Raw genomic sequence first — 22,531 nt, 5'->3', positions numbered from 1 at the left:
CAAATACTTATTGCCAACATGTCAGGCCAATCCACAGGTGGATAATTTCGGGTGTTCTGATTTTATTTTTTTTAAATCTAAAATTCATACCATTCCATTTGCAGCACATTAAAAAAAACATGTGTTCCATATAAAACATTGGTTACCAGTTGAGGAAGTCTCCCCCTCCACTGTCATATCTCATATGATGCATAAGTCCTTACCAGAGGGCTGCATGTTGGATGAAACGTTCCCCTTTCTGCCACTTCCCCTATGCAAAATATTCAAGGAGGCTGCACGGCTCCAACCGGATGGGGTTTGCATTGGCTGACAGCGTTCCCAGCGCAGGGCGACCAATGAAACCGAAGCACAGGCTCGGCGTATAACAGCGAAGATTGACGTGGAGGACGCGTCAAATTAATTCCAGCAAACGCCGGACTCCCCGGGATAACTCCAATTTGCTTTTATCGTATGAGGATCACTTTGGTGCCATTGTACCTTGCAGTCACTTGTTTCCAAAAAAAGAAGGGGGCGCGCTGCACTCGGAGGAGATTTTTTAAAGAGGTCTAGTTTTCCTCTTCTGGGGCTCAGTCCTCCCGTTCCCCTTCCTTCTTCGCTCGGGACGCGTTCAGCCATTTGAAGGGGCACCTATATTTCCCGGCACCTCGATAGACAAATGGGTAAGCCCGCGTTACCATCTGCATGCTTCACTGGCAGGGAGCTTATGGAAGCGTGTCCACACTCAGCACGCCCCGCGTAAAGACAGAAATAAGCATTTTTTCCCCCCAAAATTATGTGCAAAAGAGTTTCTTTTTTGACAACAGCCTGTCAAGGTTATATCACGGTGGATTTTTCGCAGCTTTATCCTGTAGGCATTGTCTAAAGCTTTAGATCTTTAATGGAACCACACCAGCAATTATGCCATGAGTGTGTCTTTGAAGAGCTCTCGGGTGTCAATTCCTCGAGCTCGCCATTTTTTATGTTGTTTTTTTTTATGTTTGCACGCAGGGATGGCGGAGGGGAAAGTCAGCCAAATAGTTTACACACTTTTGTAAAGTTGCAGAGTAGCGGTGACCAAGAAGTGGTTAGCGGAGTGTGGAGGCTGACACATGTTATACAACTTTGCAACCTCAATTTATGGTGTAAATTACAGGAGCTGGCCTGTGCCAAACTGCCTGGACATTTTCAACTTGTCAATTAAATACAACTGTTTTGAGAAATTATATTTTGTGGTGGAATAGGTGCATATTATTTTATTTACTTTGCATATCAGATATGCATGCTCACCTCATAAATATGTGACTTTTGTGTCTTTTTTTCTTCTGCAGAGCAAAACTATGGAGAGGTGAACCAGTTAGGCGGCGTGTTCGTGAATGGGCGACCCCTGCCCAATGCCATACGGTTAAGAATTGTGGAGCTGGCCCAGCTCGGGATCAGACCTTGCGACATCAGTCGGCAACTCCGAGTCTCCCACGGCTGCGTGAGCAAGATTTTGGCGAGGTACAACGAGACGGGCTCCATCTTACCCGGTGCCATCGGTGGAAGCAAACCGCGGGTCACGACGCCTAACGTGGTGAAAAATATCAGGGAATACAAACAAGGCGACCCCGGGATCTTTGCCTGGGAGATCCGGGACAGGCTTTTGGCGGATGGAGTTTGTGACAAGTACAATGTTCCGTCGGTTAGCTCGATCAGCAGGATTTTACGCAACAAGATTGGGAATCTCTCCCAGCCCAACCAGTATGAGAGCAGTAAGCAAGCCTCCGCGCAGGCCGGGCTCTCCTACAACCACATATACCCTTATTCCTACCCCAACACCATGTCGCCCACTGGCACTAAAATGGGCAGCCCTCCTGGAGTACCGGTGACGGCTGGACATATGAGCATATCCAGGGCCTGGCCTTCTGCGCACACCGTCAGCAACATCCTCGGTATACGAGCCTTCATGGATCCCGCAGGTGAGGAAAACATTCAGCTCTCCTCTTTCGGCCTCTGCGTCTCTGTGCCACAAACCTGCAGCTCGTACTGTCCGCACATCAGAGCTTATTAAAGCCGTGCAGCTGGTTATCATTGTGTTATTCCGCATGATGAATTGCCAGATCACTACGTACAACCAGTTCTGGCAACAGACAGGACAATATGTCCATTAGAGAGTTGTACAGGCCTCCGTTTCACCATTCAGCCAGAAAGCAGTAAGGCCACTCTCAATAACCCTTTTCATGGGATGATGCGTTTGTAAACACCTTGCTCACCTGCTATATCCCCCTTAATCCCTCAAGTAGTCCTTACAGCCAATTTTTTCTTTGCCTCTATGGTCCGTTTTAGTCAGTGTTTTTATCCAGTGTCTAGTCGCCTGGCCCAGTGTGTTTTTGTGCCATAAGGCCCAGCATAATTTAAACAAAATGTTTGTAAAATTCTATCTTTTTAACTCAATTTTTTTTCTTGATTGAAACAGCTGAAAGTCTGAACATACGAGAATGTTGCGCTTTTACGCAAAACATATGTTAAAATGAAGGGCTGTATTTGGTACAATAAGAAAAAAACAGGTCTTGATATAAATTATTAAGTAAGGCAAAAATATTCATAAAAACATTTAATATGTAACAATATATTTTTTTTAGTTTTTAACTTGATCTTTTTTGTGTTTTGTTTTGTATTTTACTGTACGATTAAATTAAAACCCATGCCTATTTTTTAAATGCACGCTTATTACAATTAATTAAACAATATTAATTACTTATTACAAACAGTATTAATATTTATAATAATTTTGTTATTTCATTATATAATTGTTTGATTAGCCCTAACTAAAATATTTTAAATAGGCCTTCTATTTTTTAAGTTAAATATGTTTATAGCCCTGACAGACTCGTGTGTAAAGTATTTTAAATACGTCTATAATTTAAATTGTTAATTTTAAAACTAAATGGGACTGCATTGTTCTTAGCATTTTGCCTTTTGTACGCCTTTGACATGAAGTTACTGTTTCTGAATCAGCCATTGCTGGGACGGAGGGATACCCACCAAAAATGGAGGAGTGGAGTAACATCAACAGAGCAGCTTTTCCCGCGGCTCACACGGTCAACGGGATCGACAAATCAGCCATTGACGCCGACATAAAATACGCTCAGGTAAATAAATACCTGAACATTTGTACAGCCTGTAATGAAGCATGCAGCATGCACTCTGAATGTCTCTAATAGCGCCATTTTCTCCTCTTTATAGGAAACAGTCCAAATGTTTAGTGCCAAAATGGGCAGAGGCCTTTGAGACATTAGTGCTCTCGCTGCAGAGGCCTGTGGCAAAACTGTGAAAAGTTTCCATATCAGAAACAGAGTCACATAAGGCCACAGACCTCTGCTTGGTCAGATGTTACCCCTGTGACTCCAAATGAGTTTTATTGCTGCAGATGATTAAATGGTTTTTTTTTGTAGGGAGCTTATTTGAGTATCCAAAGTCCAATTAGTCTCATTTACGGTGATCTGAATTATAGTGAATCCTCAGTTTGCTTCATTTTTTCCACTCAGACACAGTCTGTGAGCAGCGCAGCTGGAGGCCACATGTCACTGTCACAAACAATTAAAAGAGCTGTGCAGTTTGGGGTTTGTTGTGCTCATGCTGTCCATGTTTTATCTGTATTCCCACAGCCCTCCTCCACACTGTCCAGTTATGTCTCCGCGTGCGCTTACTCTCCCACTAACCAGTACGGGGTGTACAGCGGGCCAGCGGGCGGCTACGTGCCCCCGGGTCACCACCACTGGCAGCCGCAGAGCCCGGCCCTGTCCCACCCTGGCGGAGGGATGAGCATGCACGCGGGGGAGATCCACTCGCCCATGACCTTCAAGCATCAGGCCCGAGAAGGTGCGTAAAAACGGTAACAGATGCGTTTAAACGTGAATAAATATATAATGCACTTGCCTATTATATTATCAAATATTTTATTTTATTTTTAAAAAACATTATAAGAATTAAATATCTTTATAATTTCAACCTCTATGCGTAACGGAGCGTGTCTCTCTCCCTCCCCCATCCCTTTCTCACGCACACTCACTTTCGCAATAAGCAACGACCGCAACGAGTGTAAACATTTACCAAATCCCAAATGAAGCCTAATTATATGTCAATCATTAAATATTGACCTTCCAGACTTGGCTTGCCAGGTGGTTCGAGGACATTTTTACACACGTAGAACGAATAAAAGCGTCACTTTTTTTATATAAAAAAGAGGCTGCTTGTTGATAATTATGTATTTCCGAATATTTTGAGCAGACTTGCTCTAACTTGCGGGTAGAATAATTCTCGTTAGATGCATTTATCTCAGGGAGTAAATAATACTTTGCTTGCATGCACAGGTTATTAACTGTATTTCTTATTTGTGTTTGCAGGAGACAGAAAACCGCCCACTCCCCTGAGCAAGCAGCAGCAACATGAAGACTTGAACAGTGTGCATGGACTCAGTCTCCCTACCTCATCATCATAACCGGGACTTATACCACCTTAATTACCAGACCCATTTAAATGAACTCATTTCAACAACTCCCAACAGTAAGTCTGAACACTAACGGCTTGTTTCACCCTCCGAGTGTTTGCAGCTTACAGTCAGGCCTATTCACACGCATTATGAATACAGTGTAGCTTTATCGGCCTCCATGGCCACATGAATGTAAGCTTGCATGGATGTATCGGTGTTTCCCCTCTCATTTTCTCCATTGAAATACTTCATGTTGCTAGAACTGTATATTCTCTCATGGAGACTGCAGGATTTTTTTAAAAAATAAAATAAAATAGATGTTTTATTACAATAAAAAACAAAAACAAGGGCTATTCTGTAATCCGCCATATCTATATTATCTTAATGTGTGGCCATGATCTCGATTCAGTGACTCAACGATGTGAACAAAAACATAAATTGTCTAAATGTAAAATATTTGCTAAAGCTTTAATTATATATTTTTATAATTCCATTGTAAATATGCAAAAAATAAAGGCTTTTCTCAAATGCCACATTTTGTCGTAGTTGATATTGTTTGGGCATAGATCCATTAGAGGTCACCGGGTGTACCGTTTGGTTCATCCGTTTGGTTGAGGCCTCAGACAGGAAGTTAAGTGTTGATATAAGTTTAAAGAATGCATGACATTTAAATTTACATCAGAATTCATCTTCTTTTAGTTCTGCTGACTTTTGTTCACGTTTTTAAAGGTTTATAGCACTTATTTATTTCATCTCAGTACCTCCACCTGGAGGTTGAAGTTCGATCTTGACACTGACATTTCGCCTTCTCTGAGGCTATAAATACCATAAAAATATACTTTTATTAATTAAACAATGAGAGATCAATCGAACTTTTCGCAAATTTTCAAGGCAATTGAAATATATTGGGTCATTGCGCCACTGGGAAAGTGTTTTCTTGACTCAGGTGTAACCTCCCCACACCTCCGCAGTCTGGGCGCCTCCGCTGATGTTATCTCACTTGTAAATGATACCTGCCATGATGGAAATGTGATCGTGCGCATTAATGAACGATGTGTACAAGAGAGCAGCTGACAGTCCAAATCCACCCACATGCAGCCTCGGGGATATGTTTTTCTTTTTTTTCCCTCACGTATATACAAATTACCAGAATTTTCCCAAACAGGCCTATAGGCTCTAAACTGTTTATTCTTGAACGAAAAACCTCCTCACATCTTTCCTTTTATAAACGGAGATGTTCGTCACTGAGTTTTTATGTGATCATGTTTTCTGATCTCACCTTTACCTACTCATTCCTATAATAAGGATATTGTTTTGCGGTGGTCGCAGGCTATTTTACGATGCAAATATTATATTTAATTAATATTTTTCTCCGATGCAGAGATCTCTCTCTCATGCAGCCTTAGTTATCACTATCGTACTTTTTTAAAACCACTGAGGTAGGAAGCTCCATATAGTGATTTTGGATTAAGAGGTTTGAGGCCTTAATTAACAAATTTATCCCTAATGTAAACATTTTTTATAATATATACTGAATAGTTTATTATTTAAAGCTGAGGAGTTCTTATTATTATTTTGGCCAAATTAGATTACTGCCTTAACAAAATCAAAACGTTCAGCAATTTTCTTCTAATTAATATCAGCAGCCCCAAATATAAACTCACACAAGTCGTTATATTATTTTAAATATTTCATTTCGATGCTTGTTGTAAATTTACCTTGGACCACTAGTAAATAAACTAAATACGTTTGTCTTTTTTTCATATTTTAATATTTTTAAGTAATTTGTGTTTTTCTACACAGCTTTTTTTTTGTGTAATTAATTTGGACTCTATGGGTACTTCTGCACACCTGATGGTGAGGTCAGGGAGAATGCATTTGGTTTGGAGAGGAACCAGTATAGTTTGGTTGAATAAGATTGAGCATTTCTGTTATTTTTAAAAGCACCTCCAGTGTGAATGCAATCAAAATCGTTTAACAACAGTCTTTTTTATGTCTTTCAAAGACACAATTATATTATAGAGTTCTCTTCCCTTTTTGTGTCAGTAATGGGCAGTACGGCTAAATGCATAGACCACTCACCTTTTATGTCGACCAAGACATATTTTGACTGGCTTATTGAGCTGATCATTGATTCTATCTTTTGATTGTGAACACTGATGAACCTGATCAGTTTCATCATTTTTAAAATGAAAGGTGCCAGTTTGCTGTAGTGCTACAATGTTCGCAACAACACTGAGGCCTTGTTAACAGTCAGTGAAAGCAGCCCTGAGACAGGAGGAGGGATCAGTTTAAAGAGTTATTTTAACCTCTGCAGCCTGTGTTGACCCCTGCCTTTATCATAAAGATGAGAATTTAATCCAGTTATGTGCTATATGGACCTACATTGATTTGTGTAAATGCAGCTTTATCTCCCCCAAAAAATGAAAACCATTGACGTACTGTGACCTTCATTATCTGAGTGATTCCTTACTTACTGTGGATTTACAGGTAGTTGGGTTCTTTTTTTTTTCTTGATTCCAACTGTGAGATTTGGAAACTCCAAAGCTTAACCACCTTAAAACAAAGAAATATTGTTGAGTTAAGAAAAATGCATGACTGATATATTTTAATATATAGGTCATTTCCAAACAAGGGAAAACATTATGTTTTTTGAATATGTTGGGCTTGAAAAAGTTGTTCCTTATTTTGTGGATCTAAAATGTGAACATGAATTTGCCTGCCATGCGATCATGAGGTTAAATGTACAATAGTCAACTTCTTTTATAGGTCAGCAGTTACTTTTGAGTTCTGGATGATATAGAAAATTGTTGACAGTTCTGAGAAATGGGTCCTAGGAAATAGGAAGTGATTTATTCACTGAGTGCTATCATCCCACAAACAAAAGACAAAGCACTGAGGTGTCACTGCTCAGTTTAGGATATACCCTTGAATTCTGGTGCCCTCTGAGCTCTATTTTGCACTCGCTGATTCCTTTTCCCCTTTTCACAGCAAAATCCCAAGTGACTCAGTATATCCAAACATTAAGATGGCCTATGAGTACACATGCTCCCTGACTGGAGTCGTTCTGTTTTCCCGGATACCACTTGGGGTTCAGAAAACACTCCTTCATGGTGGTGGGGTTACTTCCTGCGGGACCTATGGTCATCAATCAGGGCAGCAAGTGATACCCCCCACTGCGTCTTCTGCAGGCCCTCTGTGTTGGAGGGGCAGCAGGTGGGCTTGTTTTAGGTGGTTGTTTCCGATACAGAGCACAATATTTCTTTAATTTTTAATGTGTGTACTTTACGATGGGTGCAGCAGGACTATATGCTAGTGAAGCTACTATTTTCATCACAGAATTACCATTAGGGTTCAGTTATAACTTATTTTGAAAATTGTTGAAATAGATCCCACTGAATTATTTCATTACTTTTTTTTCCTTATCAGATTGTATTTTTACAACACTGCTAAAATAAATTATTTGTTTTAACTTAAAAAAAAAAAAGCTAGTGTCTGGGCTGTCTTCTCAAATTCAGTCAACTCAAAAATTTAAGGCAGGCTGGACATTGACCTTTATAGTTTAAAACTTAAATGATTAGCCTAATTTTTTAATATATGTATATATTAGTATAAATAAAAATACAAAAAACAACATATATATATATATATATATATATATATATGATTCCCAGACTTTATATATACTCTGGTCTCCAGTGTGATAAATGTATATTTGCAGTTATGGTTGGAGCCAATTGATCAGGAAGTTGTGAAGATACTTTGCTATTTTCTTCTGAAATCCTTATGTAAAATTATTTGATCTGTAGCCATATACATTTGCAAAATAGAATTTCTTTTTGATTTGACTTGAAATTTGACTGACTTATTTATGGGTAAAGGAGGAGGTTGTTTTTTTGCACTATAATGTGCCACACAGTGACACTGTAGTGTGCAGATTCCCAGACTTAAACACAGTCCAGCGCTTTGATCGCCAGCTTCTCGAGAGTGTTAACCTCTGCAACTTAGACTTAAAAGGATTCTCAAATGCCAAAAGCTTAAACAGATACTTGCAGAGATGGATAGAAGCCTTGGCCTCCTTGATTCTAATGGATATGATATTAGGTGGTATTAATAATCCAAGCTGCAGCCAAATGGTGACAGAGATTCCTTAAAAAGCAAGAACAAGCGCTCCTATCTCCAACTGTAACAATTCATCAATGTCTGCCATGTGTACTGGAAGGATTGAGTGTTCTTTGGAGACCAAAGTTCAGTTTATGCATTGGACACTTTGCTGGGTTTGATTGAAGACATTTTACATTATCTGTGCTTTTTTTTGTTGAGGAGGGAAACTACCTCAGGCTGGCCAGGAGTCACTCACTTACTTCTTTGCTTTTGCATGACTCAAAGTCAACAAGAGAGCATCTCAGGACAGACGACATGCAGGCCAGACAGGTCCTTGAAAAAAAAGTAAAGAAAGATACACGAGAAACCTTTTAAAAAGAGAGTGGCAAGTTGGCAAATTGTCAAATTCTGAAAAGAAAAAGTAGGTGTCAGCAGTTCTCATGTCTGAAATTTCAAATGAATTGGCTTGCCATGGAAACATAGTGCATGCAAACAATGCTGAAACATGTGCTTGTCACGGTCTTTGACAGACAGGATATAATCTTTTGAGAAATGGAGCCATGAATCAAAATCTGCCCATAGCTGCCATCCTGATGTTTTCACTGTGTGACAGAATATGATTCACATTTGATGGACAGGAAAAAATAAAACAAGTGTGGAAAAAATTAAAGACATTTGACATGAACAGGATAAGAAGATCAATTTTGTTATTCGAATTTGTAAGTGATGCATTCACATTTTTTACCACCCAAAACTCAAACACCAAAAGCAGTGGGCCGGTAACGATGTCATCCTTGTAATGCAATCACCACTGACTTTTTTTTTTCTTTTTCCGCTGACTGTCCACAGGATTTCCAAGCAGGCAGGGTTACAGCTCTGTAGTCTTGAGGATGATAAATGTCTCCCTCCCATGTTCTTACTTGCTCTGCCAGCTCACCACATCAACCAGACGCTCTAAAAGCAAAAGGGACAGAGACATGATGATGACATTTGGCTTTCTAAATGAAAACGTATCATTTCACATTTGCTCTCAGGAGATGCCGCCACTGTGTTTTGGTCCTCGGAGGATACAGCGATACAGCAATAAAGAGAATAACCACATGGGATCACATTGAATTGCAGAGCCCAGCTTTGATTATTATATACAGATGACTAAAAGAGCATGAAATTATGTTTGCAAACACAATTAAAATGCACTCTTTGAACACGCTGCCATGAAAGCAGGCGTATTTCTGTAAAACTAAGAATGCTTGTAATTTGTGTGCATTGTCAGTAGTGGGTATGTAAATATCAACATCTAGAGGAGTGTGCAGTTCCTTACTGGAAAGTCAGAAAAAGAGAGCATTATGGAAATTTGTCAGCAGTTTTGTAGTGGAAGTCTATTTTCGTGAAGCTCTGGGCACAGACAGAGACAGTCCTCGGTGCAGGACGATCCTCTCTAATTTGTGGAGACTATAGAATTAATGTTCTGCCCTGCTGCCCATCTGTGACTTATTTAAAGTGTGCTGAAACTTATACTGTGCTAAATGTTGCCACACACATGCCAAAGGCTACCGGCAGAAAAAAACTATGTGGAGTTGGATTTAAGGGTTGCCTTCAAGTTAATTTTTGGCTCAAATTCTTATTAGGTGATAATAAGATGATGACTCTTCTCCCAAAAATGTGAGTGGTAAACCACTGTACTGTCTGTTGGTTTGGAAGGGAAAATCCTGCAAGAAACTCAGTTGGGTCTCTAAAATGAGTGAATAGTTGTTTTTGTGTTGTAGTTGCATTGGAATAAACTTAGATTTTTTAAAAAAGCATTGTTTTGTGTGATTTTACAGCTGGTAACAGGACCGTAGCCATGGAGTCAAGACTGAGGGGGCCCAAAACTTCTGTGAGGCCCCGGGCCCCCTGTTGTAGAAAATAGATCTATATTGTATGCTATACAAATATGCAACAGTTGAAAGCTACTATTGTCTACATTTGAAATTACACATGCAGCACAACATCAATGAGAGACACTCTATTCAGTGAGCTAGCTGACATCTCGGACATGGACATTAACTTTAGCTGAATATGCCCATGAGCACCATTGTCAGTTTCTTGGTGAATGTGTGGCTAATAAACTGGTGATAGCTTTGCTATGATAGCTAACATTAGTGATAACTGATTGATTAGCCTTTGCAAATCAGCCTGTTTTTCCCCCCAAAACATTTGTTTCTACTCCATGCGATGACTGAGGCTTTTTTTTTTTTTTTTTTTTTAGCAAATTAGTGATTATTTCTAATTTCAAATTTCCAAAGCAAAATGACCTATTGATGTTAACATTACCTTTACATGCATGATCTGACTGAAGTGAAGTGCTATAATTGCTTCAGTGTTACAATAATAAGTTTCTTATCAACAACTGGGAACATGTGTGGATCCTAGTGCTGAGAGATTACTCTTTTCTATTTTTACTCGACTGTCAGTCTTTAGAGATAGTTCCTATAATTTATACTGTCATTGTGATAATATGGCATCTGTACACCTTCCGGCTGAGGATCAGGGTCTCAGTCGGAGTTCAGCTGTTCACATCAGGGGTCAGGAAGTCATACCGTTGCTTGTTTGAATACAATACACTGAACTGTGTATGATGGGAAACAAACACTGTTTTTATTTACTGGAAATTATATTTTTATGAGGCTCAAGAAAGAAGTACTTCACTATTAAAATTTATTGACTCTGGGCTAAATAAAAAGTAGTTGTTGCGACATCAGAGACCTAGATTTCCTTCAGCAAGTCAGAAAAGAAACAAGCTGTTTTTCTTGCAAGCAAATAAAAAAATATTGCAGTGCATCTCACTGTGATTATACTGTACACTTTTTACTTCAGGTTACTACAGATTTTCACATGAAAGCATGTTTTGAAATGCAATTTAATTACCTTTTTGTTCTGCTAGAATTAAACGACTCCAAATTAATGGGTATTTATTACTGACCATTCTTGAAAATATATTTATGAAATAAGTTAAATTAAAATGATAAATGCTTGCAAGCATGCAGTGTGTTTTCCTTTGTGAAACACTCCATTCCATTTTTCTTGCATATGTTTTTAATAATATCTTTTAATAATTTTTGATTTGAGAGTCTGTGAGATTAATATTTATTGTGATTCATCTTGTTTGGAATTTGCATACATGTTTTTGCATACATATATATTTGTCCCTTTTGCATAAGAGATCTTCATCTCAGTGGGACTTCAAAATGAACCAGGGCCAAAAATGCTAGAAAAGTACATAGATTGACTGGGGCAACATCATGCTAAATCAGATAGTTTAATATGCGTGTGACTGCTTTCTGAAAGAGGAAAAATAATGTGGTCATGCATGGCCATCAAGTATTCAGAGAGCTTACAGAAAGTAGAACACACTGGTCTTTGGTACAGGTCTGCAGCATGCAAAACCTGTTGCTGAATACTGCATGTGTACAACAGGACTGGGAGTGAATGCTGTCACTGTGTAGTGTGTTGGAGATATAATGCAACAAAAGGTGAAAGGTAAACAGCACTGACTGTCATTAATCAACCTTTTGACCATGCTCTTCTGCTGCCACTCCCTAGGCGTTTGTGACAACAGCGCCAGTCGGAGCTGCCAGCCCTCATCAGTTGTCAGATTTTAAGGAACTTGTTGGCCGATCATGTCTCACATCTCACGTCTAAATCAACACAAACTTACATGACCTACATATACACAACTGTCTGACCTTTCCCATATTGACAGTGTCATCAGGTTTGAGCAGCCAATATTTCTGTTTGGTCTGTCCGTGAGTAGCGAGACCCAGGAAACCCGGTCTGTGGTGCAGTCGACTACAGCAGCTACAAACCAGCTCGCAGTGAGAGGGCGAAAGGGAGGAAGAGGGCCCTTTGAAGAACGCGGAGTGGAGCCAGTTGTGGAGAACCGTGCATGTTGCTGTTATTGGTGCTTTTCACTCAGACACGCCTCTCCCATCTCAACACTCGCACGCAGCATTGACCCAAAGGGTGGCTGTTAATTTGGCATGGCGAAAACATGGGTTTAAAACTGAATGAAGGGTCTGATATAGCCACTCCACTGGGAAGGGAGTGCAGCTCCACAAGCCAGACCAAATGACGTCACACCAGTATGGAACTAACCGAAAGACAACATGACATGGTGTGCGTTCAAGAGGAAGAGGAAATCAAGAAAACTGTCTGTCTGCTGAAGTTGACATGTGCTTGGTGTAAGCAACACAGGAGAATACTCAGTGTCTTGGTTATTATTTGAATCGTCACCACAGTACAGTAGTATAGGGCTGTGTTGTTTAAACTGAGGTTTATATTTTCATATGAGGAATGCATTAAAATATGGCCAACCGCGTGGGCTTTGTTTCTGAGCACTGACAGATGGAAAAGTTGCCTCAATAGCTCTCACACACACATATAATAGGCAAATAATAAAGCCATGCATATTAAAATATCAAAGCAAAAAGCCATATAGTAAAGCAACAATGATGCAAATTTTCTTTACTGAAGTACAAATACCACAATGCTAAATATTTTAAATTATGAGCAAATGTCCTGCCTCTAAATCCTTACATGTAAAAGTAGAAAAGTACTATCAACAAGACACACTTAAAGTATGAAAAGTAAAACTACTCATTATACAGCGGTCCCTTTATAGTGTTAGATTTATATTGTCATATTAACTGATGTGTGAGTGTGTAAGCAGCATTCATGTTGTAGTTCGTCACAGTGGAGAAAATTTTTGCTGTTTTATTGGGCAAATTCATCGTTAACAATGTATTATATTTCAAAAGCAGATTTGTTTTGTATTTGAAATGTTAATCTGCAAACAAAGCAGTAACTAAAGTTGTCAGAAAAATGTCAAAAGTAAAAAGTAAAATATGAAATACAGTGGAGTAAATGAATTGGCATAAAATTATAATAAGTGAAGAGCTTTGAGATTGCTCTTACAGTAAAAGTTACTTTCTTACAACTGCTGCTGAGGGGTTAAATATAATCTACATATATTACATATCTACATAATATTGGCAATATAGATATATATTGTATATACATCATACATAGGTGTATCAAAAGTATCCCTTTTTTTATTAAATGGCTCTTGTAAATACAATGAAATGGTCAAATATATTCCAATAAAACCACATCACTGTGGTCTATAAAGGTAAATTGTTATACAATATTGTTTGTTTTGATGATACTGCTAATATTGTAATTCAGTTGAATTAAATTTAATTGGATTAAGTTTAATTTAATTTAGATTAAATGTTATTATTATTACTATTATTATTATTATATCTAATTCAAAATATAATTCAAAATTTTGAATATATTTGAACACCTCTGTCAAAGGTTGTGTGTGTGTGTGTGTGTGTGTGTGGGGGGGGGGGTGTTCTGTTGAAAAATTAATTTAAAGCCAAATGAAACTCTTTGTGGCACCAAATGTACAGATAATAAGGAGTGTAAATATCAAGGCAGAAATTGTAGTATGTAATTATAGTATATATTGGGGGAAGGAAAAACGCAATCATTACTATAAATAAATGTAACAAATTGTTGTTTATTGTTTATTGTATCAATTTTAGTATTATAATGTATTACAGTTCTGCGTGTGGTTTGTCCAACTGGAGTTGCCGTACATCAGCAGAAGCCTTTCCTCTACTGCTGTGGGTAGATACAATTCATTTCAAACACTGTACTGTCTCTCTATTTCATTACTTACAAACATATAAAATGGAAACTAGATTGTATCATGGGTGTTAGATGTTGCGCAACATGTGTGTAATTTATGTAGACAGTAGCAGCTTTAATTCGTTCTTATAGGATATTGCATAGGTGTTCTTTCTTAAGATAAAGAATGAAATCGGATACGATTTTTCAATTTTCTAATTTTTATTTGTGGGGAGTGGCAAACCCCTAGATCCCCCAGCAGATTTGGTCCCCCCCCAATGTTGACTCCATTGCTACGGCCTTGGTACGTTGTATATCTTTGTGCAAAACACATTTGTGTCAAAGAAGAAATTACTTAAATAAATTAAAGAATACTGTGGACACACACACAAAACATTAAATCTGAAATATTGTTATGAAATTTATTGGACTCATCGGCAAACAAGATACAAAGCTATGTGGGTGGCTACTCTGTACTGGAGATCCTCTCAGTCATCACCCTCCACTGCAGACTGAGTCAACCACCAGTCACACTTCCAAGCCACAATAGCAAGGTGGGCCTCTGCAGAAATGCTTAAACTGCATTCAGTTGTCTAGTGAGCCCTCTGTCTTTCAGCTCCAATACTCTGCCTGTCATGGTGTGAAACACTGATGAGAAACACAATCATTTTTTTGTTCTCTGGTTGAGTATTTTAGTAGCTTAGTAAAGAAAGCATGTATGTTTTGGTAATAAAATGTTGAATGCAGGTGAAGCTGTGTGGAATCAAGCTTATCCAAACATTTCAAACTCTTCAGTGTCCAAGTCATCACTGAACAGCAATTCCTACCTTGTAAATTAAATAATATCATGTGATGTTACTGTTACAACTAAGGTTTTAAATGTATCAATAGAAATCATGCAAGAATCTTTGTAAAATGTTTCAATAAAGTAACACTTCATTTGTGGTGGTTGTTCTACATTTTCAGGTGTACAAATATATGTACAGTGTATTTTATATTGTGTAACTTGACAGTATTGTCTTGTGTAATCCCACAATAACATCTCACAATAAAGCAAAAATATTTCCTGCATGTGTTTCTTCATGGGAAATTGCAAAGAAAAGCCATTAACTAGCTCCACGGCACAAAAAGCAGCTCTCGGTGCCTTGCTCGCTGAGACAGACAAAAGGTGAGTGTCAGAGTGATAGAGGAAGTCCTCTTCTCTTCCTGCTCTCAGTAGCACAAGAATGAAGAGGATGTCTCTGTGTACGCTGGGGCTATCCATTACTGAGTTAACAAGGTCTCGGCTACTCTATAAGCGAAATCCAAGGCTGTCTTTCTGTCCGTCAAACAGAAGAAAAAACAAATAAACACACACATGAATTTGTCAAAGCTTTACCTCAAGATGAGCCAAAGAACGCTGAGTCTTTGTCCATTAAAAACAAGACACTGTATGGATACACCATCGTGCCATCTTGGGTCCACCTGCAAATGCAAACAGGGACATTCTTAGAGGAAGGCTTACGTTTCCCCCAAAGAAAAGTTTGTTCCTGCCAGACCGACTGGTTGACCCAATGAAAACACGACGAATAAAGCGAGGTGAAGCGCTGCTGTGCTGCTCGGTTACACTCAAAGTTAACTGTGCAGCAGGTTGAATCAGTTCATTTCCAAAGAACTGACTCTAAAAATTCATATTCAACAATAACTAGCAACTTTTTTAAAATTACCTCACATTAGTTCAGGAATTTACTGCAATCACCTCTAATATAAATATCACGTCCTTATTTTGTGTGAATTGAGAAAGTTAGTCAATGGTAGAGTGTAACTGTACAAGTCCTGGAGCACTGTTCCTAAGTACAATTAAGAGGTACTTTTACTTTACCTCAGTATTTCTGTTTTATGCTACTTTTTGAAGGAGAAATTACTCAATAGTTTGTTTCATTCCACTGCATTTATTTGACAACTTTAGAAATTATAGCTGCTTAAAAAAAGAAAGATTCAGATTTGTTTATGTTGTTTGTTTATTTGTCATATATGTTAACACACAGAAAGAAAATGCATTGTTAAAGTTTAAATCATTGGTTTTTGGCTTGGCAGATTTATCCTGTGAACCTTTGGAGGCTGAGAACTACTGGGCAAAACTGTCTAAATCATTTTTAATAAAACTTGTCTCAAATAGAGTTAGAACAGAAAGTGCTACTTATGAATTGATACATCAGTAATAACAACCTAATTATGTGACAGTATATCACTGATGGATGCCATTTTTATTTTTGAGACTTTAAACAGACAGTTCACCCCGAAAATTAAAAGTACACATTTCCCTCTTACCTGTGCTATTGTCAGTCTAGATTGTTTGGTGTGAGTTGACGAGTGTTGGAGATATTGTACATATATCGTATATATAAATAAATATAAATAAGTATTTTCAATTTGGAGATGAACTGTCCCTTTAAGTACAATTTGCAATGTACTTGAGTTTGAATGCAGGAGTTGCACTTGAAATGAAGTATTTTTAATTTGATGTATTGGCTCTTAAACTTCTAGGATTTGAGCACTTCTTCTACCACTAAAACTGAAATAAACTGAAATTATCTAATTCTCAATGATCACATTGTTAAGGCCAATGTGCATAACGTGTCTGTTTTATTCATTTGCATAAAGAAATTAAGGCTTTAAAGTGAACATAAAAGGAAGGGGGAGTTTAAAAAATACAAAAACAGCCAAATACAAAAGTTCTGCACAAATTCTACATAAGAGGACGTATAAGTCTCTTTTGTTTATTGCATGGCTAACACGTCAAGCTGCATGATTAAATGACCACGTGCAATTTTGTATAATTGTGAATAGACAAAAACAGACCTTAAACAATACTCAAATGATCCAAATTAGAGACTATGCATCATTCATGGATTCTGCATGTGCCATTTTATGTTTTTCTTCAGCATTCATTAGCTTTTCCCCACATCCATCCGTCCTCTTGGCTCAGGCAGCAAAGCAGTTGTCTCAACTTTCATCGCATGAATCTAACAGGTCGGTCAGGAGAATCTAGTTTCTCTATTTGGTGTTGATAGGGGGGATAAAGGAAGATTGATTCCTTCAGTCTCATCATTGCAGGTGTTTGCCTTTATGACCAGCGTCCCTCTACAAGCAGTTTCTCATTACACTCTGGTGAGAAAAGAGGACCTTCCAGTCTCATGCATTCCGACAATGCTCTGAAGAGTGTGTAATTTTGGGGACTAAATTTAGGGGGGGAGGCAAATCAGTTTTTATTCAAAGCAGACCTGACTCAAACGGGGATGCACCGCACTGTGGTCAGACTTCAAACCAACTCGTTACTTGCCTTTTTCATGTTCAGACTGCAGCAAATCTCTGATCCCTCTGAACACAGCTGAAAAAAAAGAAACAGACTGTTGTTGATTTTGTTTCCATCTTTGTGGGAGGCTGTCTGCTTAATAATGTGCACATTGACGGTGGAGCAGCTGATGAGCAATTTGTAAGCACAGATCTTGTCTTAGTCTGCAGCTAGTTTGTATATTTTGACTTTTATTTGACATCAACTAGACAGTACTTTTAGCAATATTTGTGATTTGTTGTCAGCTTTCTTGTGTAAGATTATTTTCAGTAATTTCACTCGTGAGTGATGCACAGCACTCTCAGAAGTGAAGCTTTTAGATCAAACTGAGAAGATAGGTAGGATTTCATCATTAGAGTTAATCCATCAACAATGCCTGAGCACTGAATAAAGCCAGAGTAAATGAGTGTGTTTGCTCTGTCTTAAGAGTAAATATTAGTTTGTCCAGATAATACTATGGGGCTGCCAAGGGTTTCCACAATGCTTAAGTTACACCAAGCGTCTGCCGCTTTTCCACCAGAAGAATTGTTTCCCACTCTTTCTTCTTCTTGAAAGCCAAACATCAGTAGCAGTCTCAAGTGGCTGAAAGTTTTAGTTGATAATCCGGTCTGTCACTCAGACCCAGAGTAAGATTAATGGCAGGGGAACTCCTAACTGGCAAACATCCCACTCAATCAAACAGATAACTTGGTTTGAGAAATAGCTCTCAGAAACAGAGCTGAAGCACAATTGTGGGAGCACATGAGGGGTATGTTGCCATAAAAGAATAAAAATAACACTTGCTCTTCATTACGTACATATATTATTAAAAAAAAAAACCCTGCAAAATATGTGGAGGTTTGTCTTTACATTGTGTCTTTGGTGTTAATTTTGTAAATAAAGTTGTGAAAACCATTATCAACCAACCCCCAAAAGGTTAACATGTATGTAAGAGCTTGGATTATAAAAATATAGGCACTTGGTTATTACCAGTTATTTGTGTGATCTCTCCTGTGGAAGTGACCAGTGTCAAGTTAGAAGCTCTGAGGGAAAAGGGAGCCCTCTACTGCTGAGGGAAGCCACCATACACATGTGAGCACACACACTCTTCTGTCTGACTGCCTGCAGTAATGAACCAGGAAGTGTTTGCAGCTTCCTAAGTTGAGTGAGAGTGCACAAGTTGCACAGAGATGTGAAATTTAATAATTTAGAGTCAATTTTCAAAAGTCAAAGAAGACATGACATTGACAGACTGATAATGCGTTCAGAGTTTTAGTTACATACCCCTGAAATGTAAATGACCCCGCTTTCCATCTTAAACATGCAATCACTCGACCATTAAAGCAACCAACAAAGCTGAGATCCAGCTAAACCACACTGACGCATGAGCTGCTGTATGAACAAATCTTGCAGACTTCCAGCTGCAAGATAGGCAGACTACTCAGTCATGGAAAATATAGGGTCTAGATATGACATTCACAGAGATAATAGCAGCTTCACGCTACGCTGGGTCCAAAGGGAGTCGAGCACGGCTAATTCCTAGCAGCGCTGCTTTGATCTTTTGTTGCATCTGCGAGGTATTTTATGTTTATTTGTTATGGGATGTCGGGCGATTGCGTATCCCCATGCGCTTTACGAGTGCAAGCTCATTAGCCCCCTTTTTTTCCTCTCTGAGTGACATCTAAGGAGCAAAAGGATACCTGTGAGACTGTTTGAAGTTAATTGTGAAGGAACACGTAAAAACGTCGGGCTGAGCCAATCTTAGATGCGACCCAATGATCTTGCCTCGTTGACTGCCCTTGAAAACCCTGCTCTCGTCTCAGACCTGCCGATAACCATCTTTAATGAATAGCTGTGTGCTTCAAGGAGTGCTGGCTGATAGAGATCATTTCAGGAACGGTGGGGTTCAGGTCTCAATAACAATCAGGGAATTCCATCTTAACCGTTTGGATGTCCTCCATAATGCCACACACTCAGAGATTGCTCTCGCAATAGACCTACACCAAAATAAAACTTGGCACCAGCGAGGCATTTTTGTCCAATTCAACAACTCCAAGTCTGAACTCCCAGGCCCCCTCCCAGCTTCAGGATCTATCTGTCGATGTGAACGCTGACTCTTTGTTGGTGCTTTCTGATCTCAGGTAGAGATATTGCGCAGCTAACCGCTTTATAAAAGGCAGGATGGCAAGGCTGGCGACTAAAGGCACAAGCACAGCTCCCTGTGAGTGCGTCTGAAAGGCCCAAATTGAGCCATTTCCCCCAATCTCCAGGGAGAGTCCTTATCGTCTGCAAGATCCAAAGCAGACTGTGTATAATTTGCAAAATACTATGCTGATACTGCAAATGAGCTTTAATAGCAGTTGAGGCCCACTTAAGCTTCATAATGTAGGTTTGTGGTTTTTGATAACCAGTAGCAGAGACATTTTCTCGTGGCAGAAAAAAAACACAAGAGAAAAGTCAAGGCATCAGTCAGCGAGTGTCTGCTGTCATACTTGAGTGATATTTGTGGGAGTGCTCATCCTGTACTGACAAAGTAATCAGACATTAACAATGCAAGCAAACGCCTCTGTACTTTCTTCTTCCCTTAGGGTAGATGAGAACTGTAATTAGTCAAGTCTCACTCTGACAAGCTGTCAACCCTAATGCTGTGTTTTGTAACACTGCATGCTTTGTGTGCTAATTTCTATCCTAACCTAACCCTATAAAAGAGTGTAATGTATTGAGACAAAATGACTTATTACTGTAATCATGTCATCAAGGCAATCAATCATGACAAGCAAGTCTCCCTGACAGCGCTATAATTTTAACATATCTTCCCAATACCTGATGTTGAAGCGAGTTAAATTAAAAGATTATTTCGCAGTTTTTTTTTTTTGCATTTGACAGATTGGAGTTTGAGCTGAAGATTCTGGCAGACTCTTCTTTTTCTTTTTATTCCAGCCGCATAGTAACTTTATTGTGTTCTTGGAATAGATTTTTTGAACACCTTTTAGCCCAATTACGGGGTTTAATGATAATGAGTCATCCAATTACAAATTTATATATGTATTCATATCATCCACGCTGTTTAAGGTATTAAAATTTGGAATAAAAGATGGTTTGTGTTGGTGTTAATTTGAAGACTGATGTAAGATGAAACAGCTAATAGGACTAAGACTCTACAGTCAGGCTAGTAGCAATGTGAAGCTCTATCTAGCTAAATGCTAATATCAGCATGTTTACATGCTCACAATGACTATTATAGAAAAATTTGCTGATGTTAAGCAGTTATACATTAAATTAATGTCTCTACCAAATTTAATGTCAGTCCATCCAATACTTGTCAAGACTTTTTGGTAAAAAACAGAATGGAGGAGAAGTCGCAGGACCACCAAAAGTCAGAAGGATTCATCCTCAAGGAGGCCATTAATGGCTGTATATCAGTGGATACATTTTTTTTTGAGCTTCACGGTTCCCACAGACAGACTCATTTCATGATCAAAACTTGATCCAGTCACTCCAATAATATTTCAGAAGTCTAGAAGAGCTGCGCCATTAAATCATTTTATCCCCACTCAAGCTGGCGGAGGCCTTAAGTGGAAGGTAGCCACTTGGCAGGCGAAAGTCAGTAGTACGTTTGCTCTGTGGGCCAAATGATTAAGGAGATCCGAAACATTTTACACCTGGGAAGTCAAACTTTTTTGGTATCAAGTGGCACTGAGCAGCATTATAAAATAATCGAGGCTCCGCCTCCAACGTGGTATCCAATTTTCTTTACAGATCTGTGGTTACCCCCACATAGACATGCAATCCCTTGCAATATTTTTTTTCTGCATTCCCCTTGATCTATAGAAAGTTAGGAGTTATGTGTTGGTTCAGTACATGATGTACGTTACGTAATGCATTGATTGCTCCTTACTGCTTACTGAAGTCCAGGCTAGGGCAGGAGATATCCTCTGGCATTGAGCATAGCTGCTGCTTCTCAACCAAGCTGTAGCTGTGGATATGACTATTGCTTGGACTACAACTGCATTTGTGGTTGAATCTTTATGCGAAAGATGTAGCTACAGTAGATATACTATAAACACTTTTCACTGCTTCTGCTAACATTAGTCAAGAAAGCATCTTAAAGCCACGCAGGATTTAAACCCACAGAGCTTATCAGACATGACAGATGTGTTACCAATACACCACAGGAATTCAAGAGCAACTTCTCTACAACGCTCAGCCTGCACAACCATCAATTCACTGCACATATACAAGCCCTGCATGTAATTAGTGTTACACCAAATAAACTCCTGTGTCAAAGCCATAATCATAGGGCCAAAGCACAGTCATGCAGCCACAATCACAGTGACAGCTAAAGCTATTATGCAATGCTTATAGTTATAATCACAGCTATAGCCTGTGTAAATCTGTCCCTGCAGCAGTCTGTGAGATAGCCAGGTTTACTTTATCTATCTAACTGCAATGATACTTGCACCTGAGCCAGGCATAGCTGACAGTGTGCCCACTCGACTTGTAGTTAAATAAGAAAAAAATACCTGTATAATCCATCCAAAAGTTGTTGAGATTTTGGTCTGAGCCAAATTGGTGGACCGACCGACACTGCCATCCTTAGAGACATATTGCTAGCATGCACAGCTAATGAAACTTTGGAGTGTACAGATAAAGTTAGGCTAAAAACAGCAAGAAAAGGGTACCATCTTTCAGCTAGCCCACCTTAAACTAACATAAATTATTGTGCCTTTTTCATTTCAGCATTCGAATTTCACCAAATTAGATGGCAATATTGAGTTTCTCACATATCTGTTAAAGACTGGCTTATCTGAGTAAAGAGCAGATAAAGCGGGAGATGAGACTCTGCTGAGAGAAGAGCTTTGCCGGATGTTACAGGCGCTGACCTGCCCTGAGAAGATATAGTCCTCTCACCTCAAACTGCAGCTAATGAGTTTGAGGGAGGCTAAACTCCTTTCTAATGGTCCTATTTTGTCTCATGACATTCAATTCAA

At 38.9% G+C, this 22,531-nt stretch overlaps 1 protein-coding gene across 1 annotated transcript; it reads left to right on the top strand.

The window, feature by feature from the left end:
* Positions 1-401: 401 nt before the first annotated feature.
* pax1a (paired box 1a) lies at positions 402-4,926 on the top strand. The gene is made up of 5 exons (XM_042501004.1): positions 402-659; positions 1,308-1,937; positions 2,977-3,110; positions 3,627-3,840; positions 4,365-4,926. Exons 1-5 carry the CDS (start codon positions 656-658, stop codon positions 4,457-4,459), a joined length of 1,077 nt encoding a protein of 358 aa, XP_042356938.1. The 5' UTR covers positions 402-655; the 3' UTR covers positions 4,460-4,926.
* Positions 4,927-22,531: the final 17,605 nt, after the last annotated feature.

This window comes from Plectropomus leopardus, chromosome 14, assembly GCF_008729295.1.
Source record: "Plectropomus leopardus isolate mb chromosome 14, YSFRI_Pleo_2.0, whole genome shotgun sequence".
In the NCBI taxonomy this organism is placed as follows: domain Eukaryota; kingdom Metazoa; phylum Chordata; class Actinopteri; order Perciformes; family Serranidae; genus Plectropomus; species Plectropomus leopardus.
This window is presented reverse-complemented; position numbering and strand designations above follow the sequence as displayed.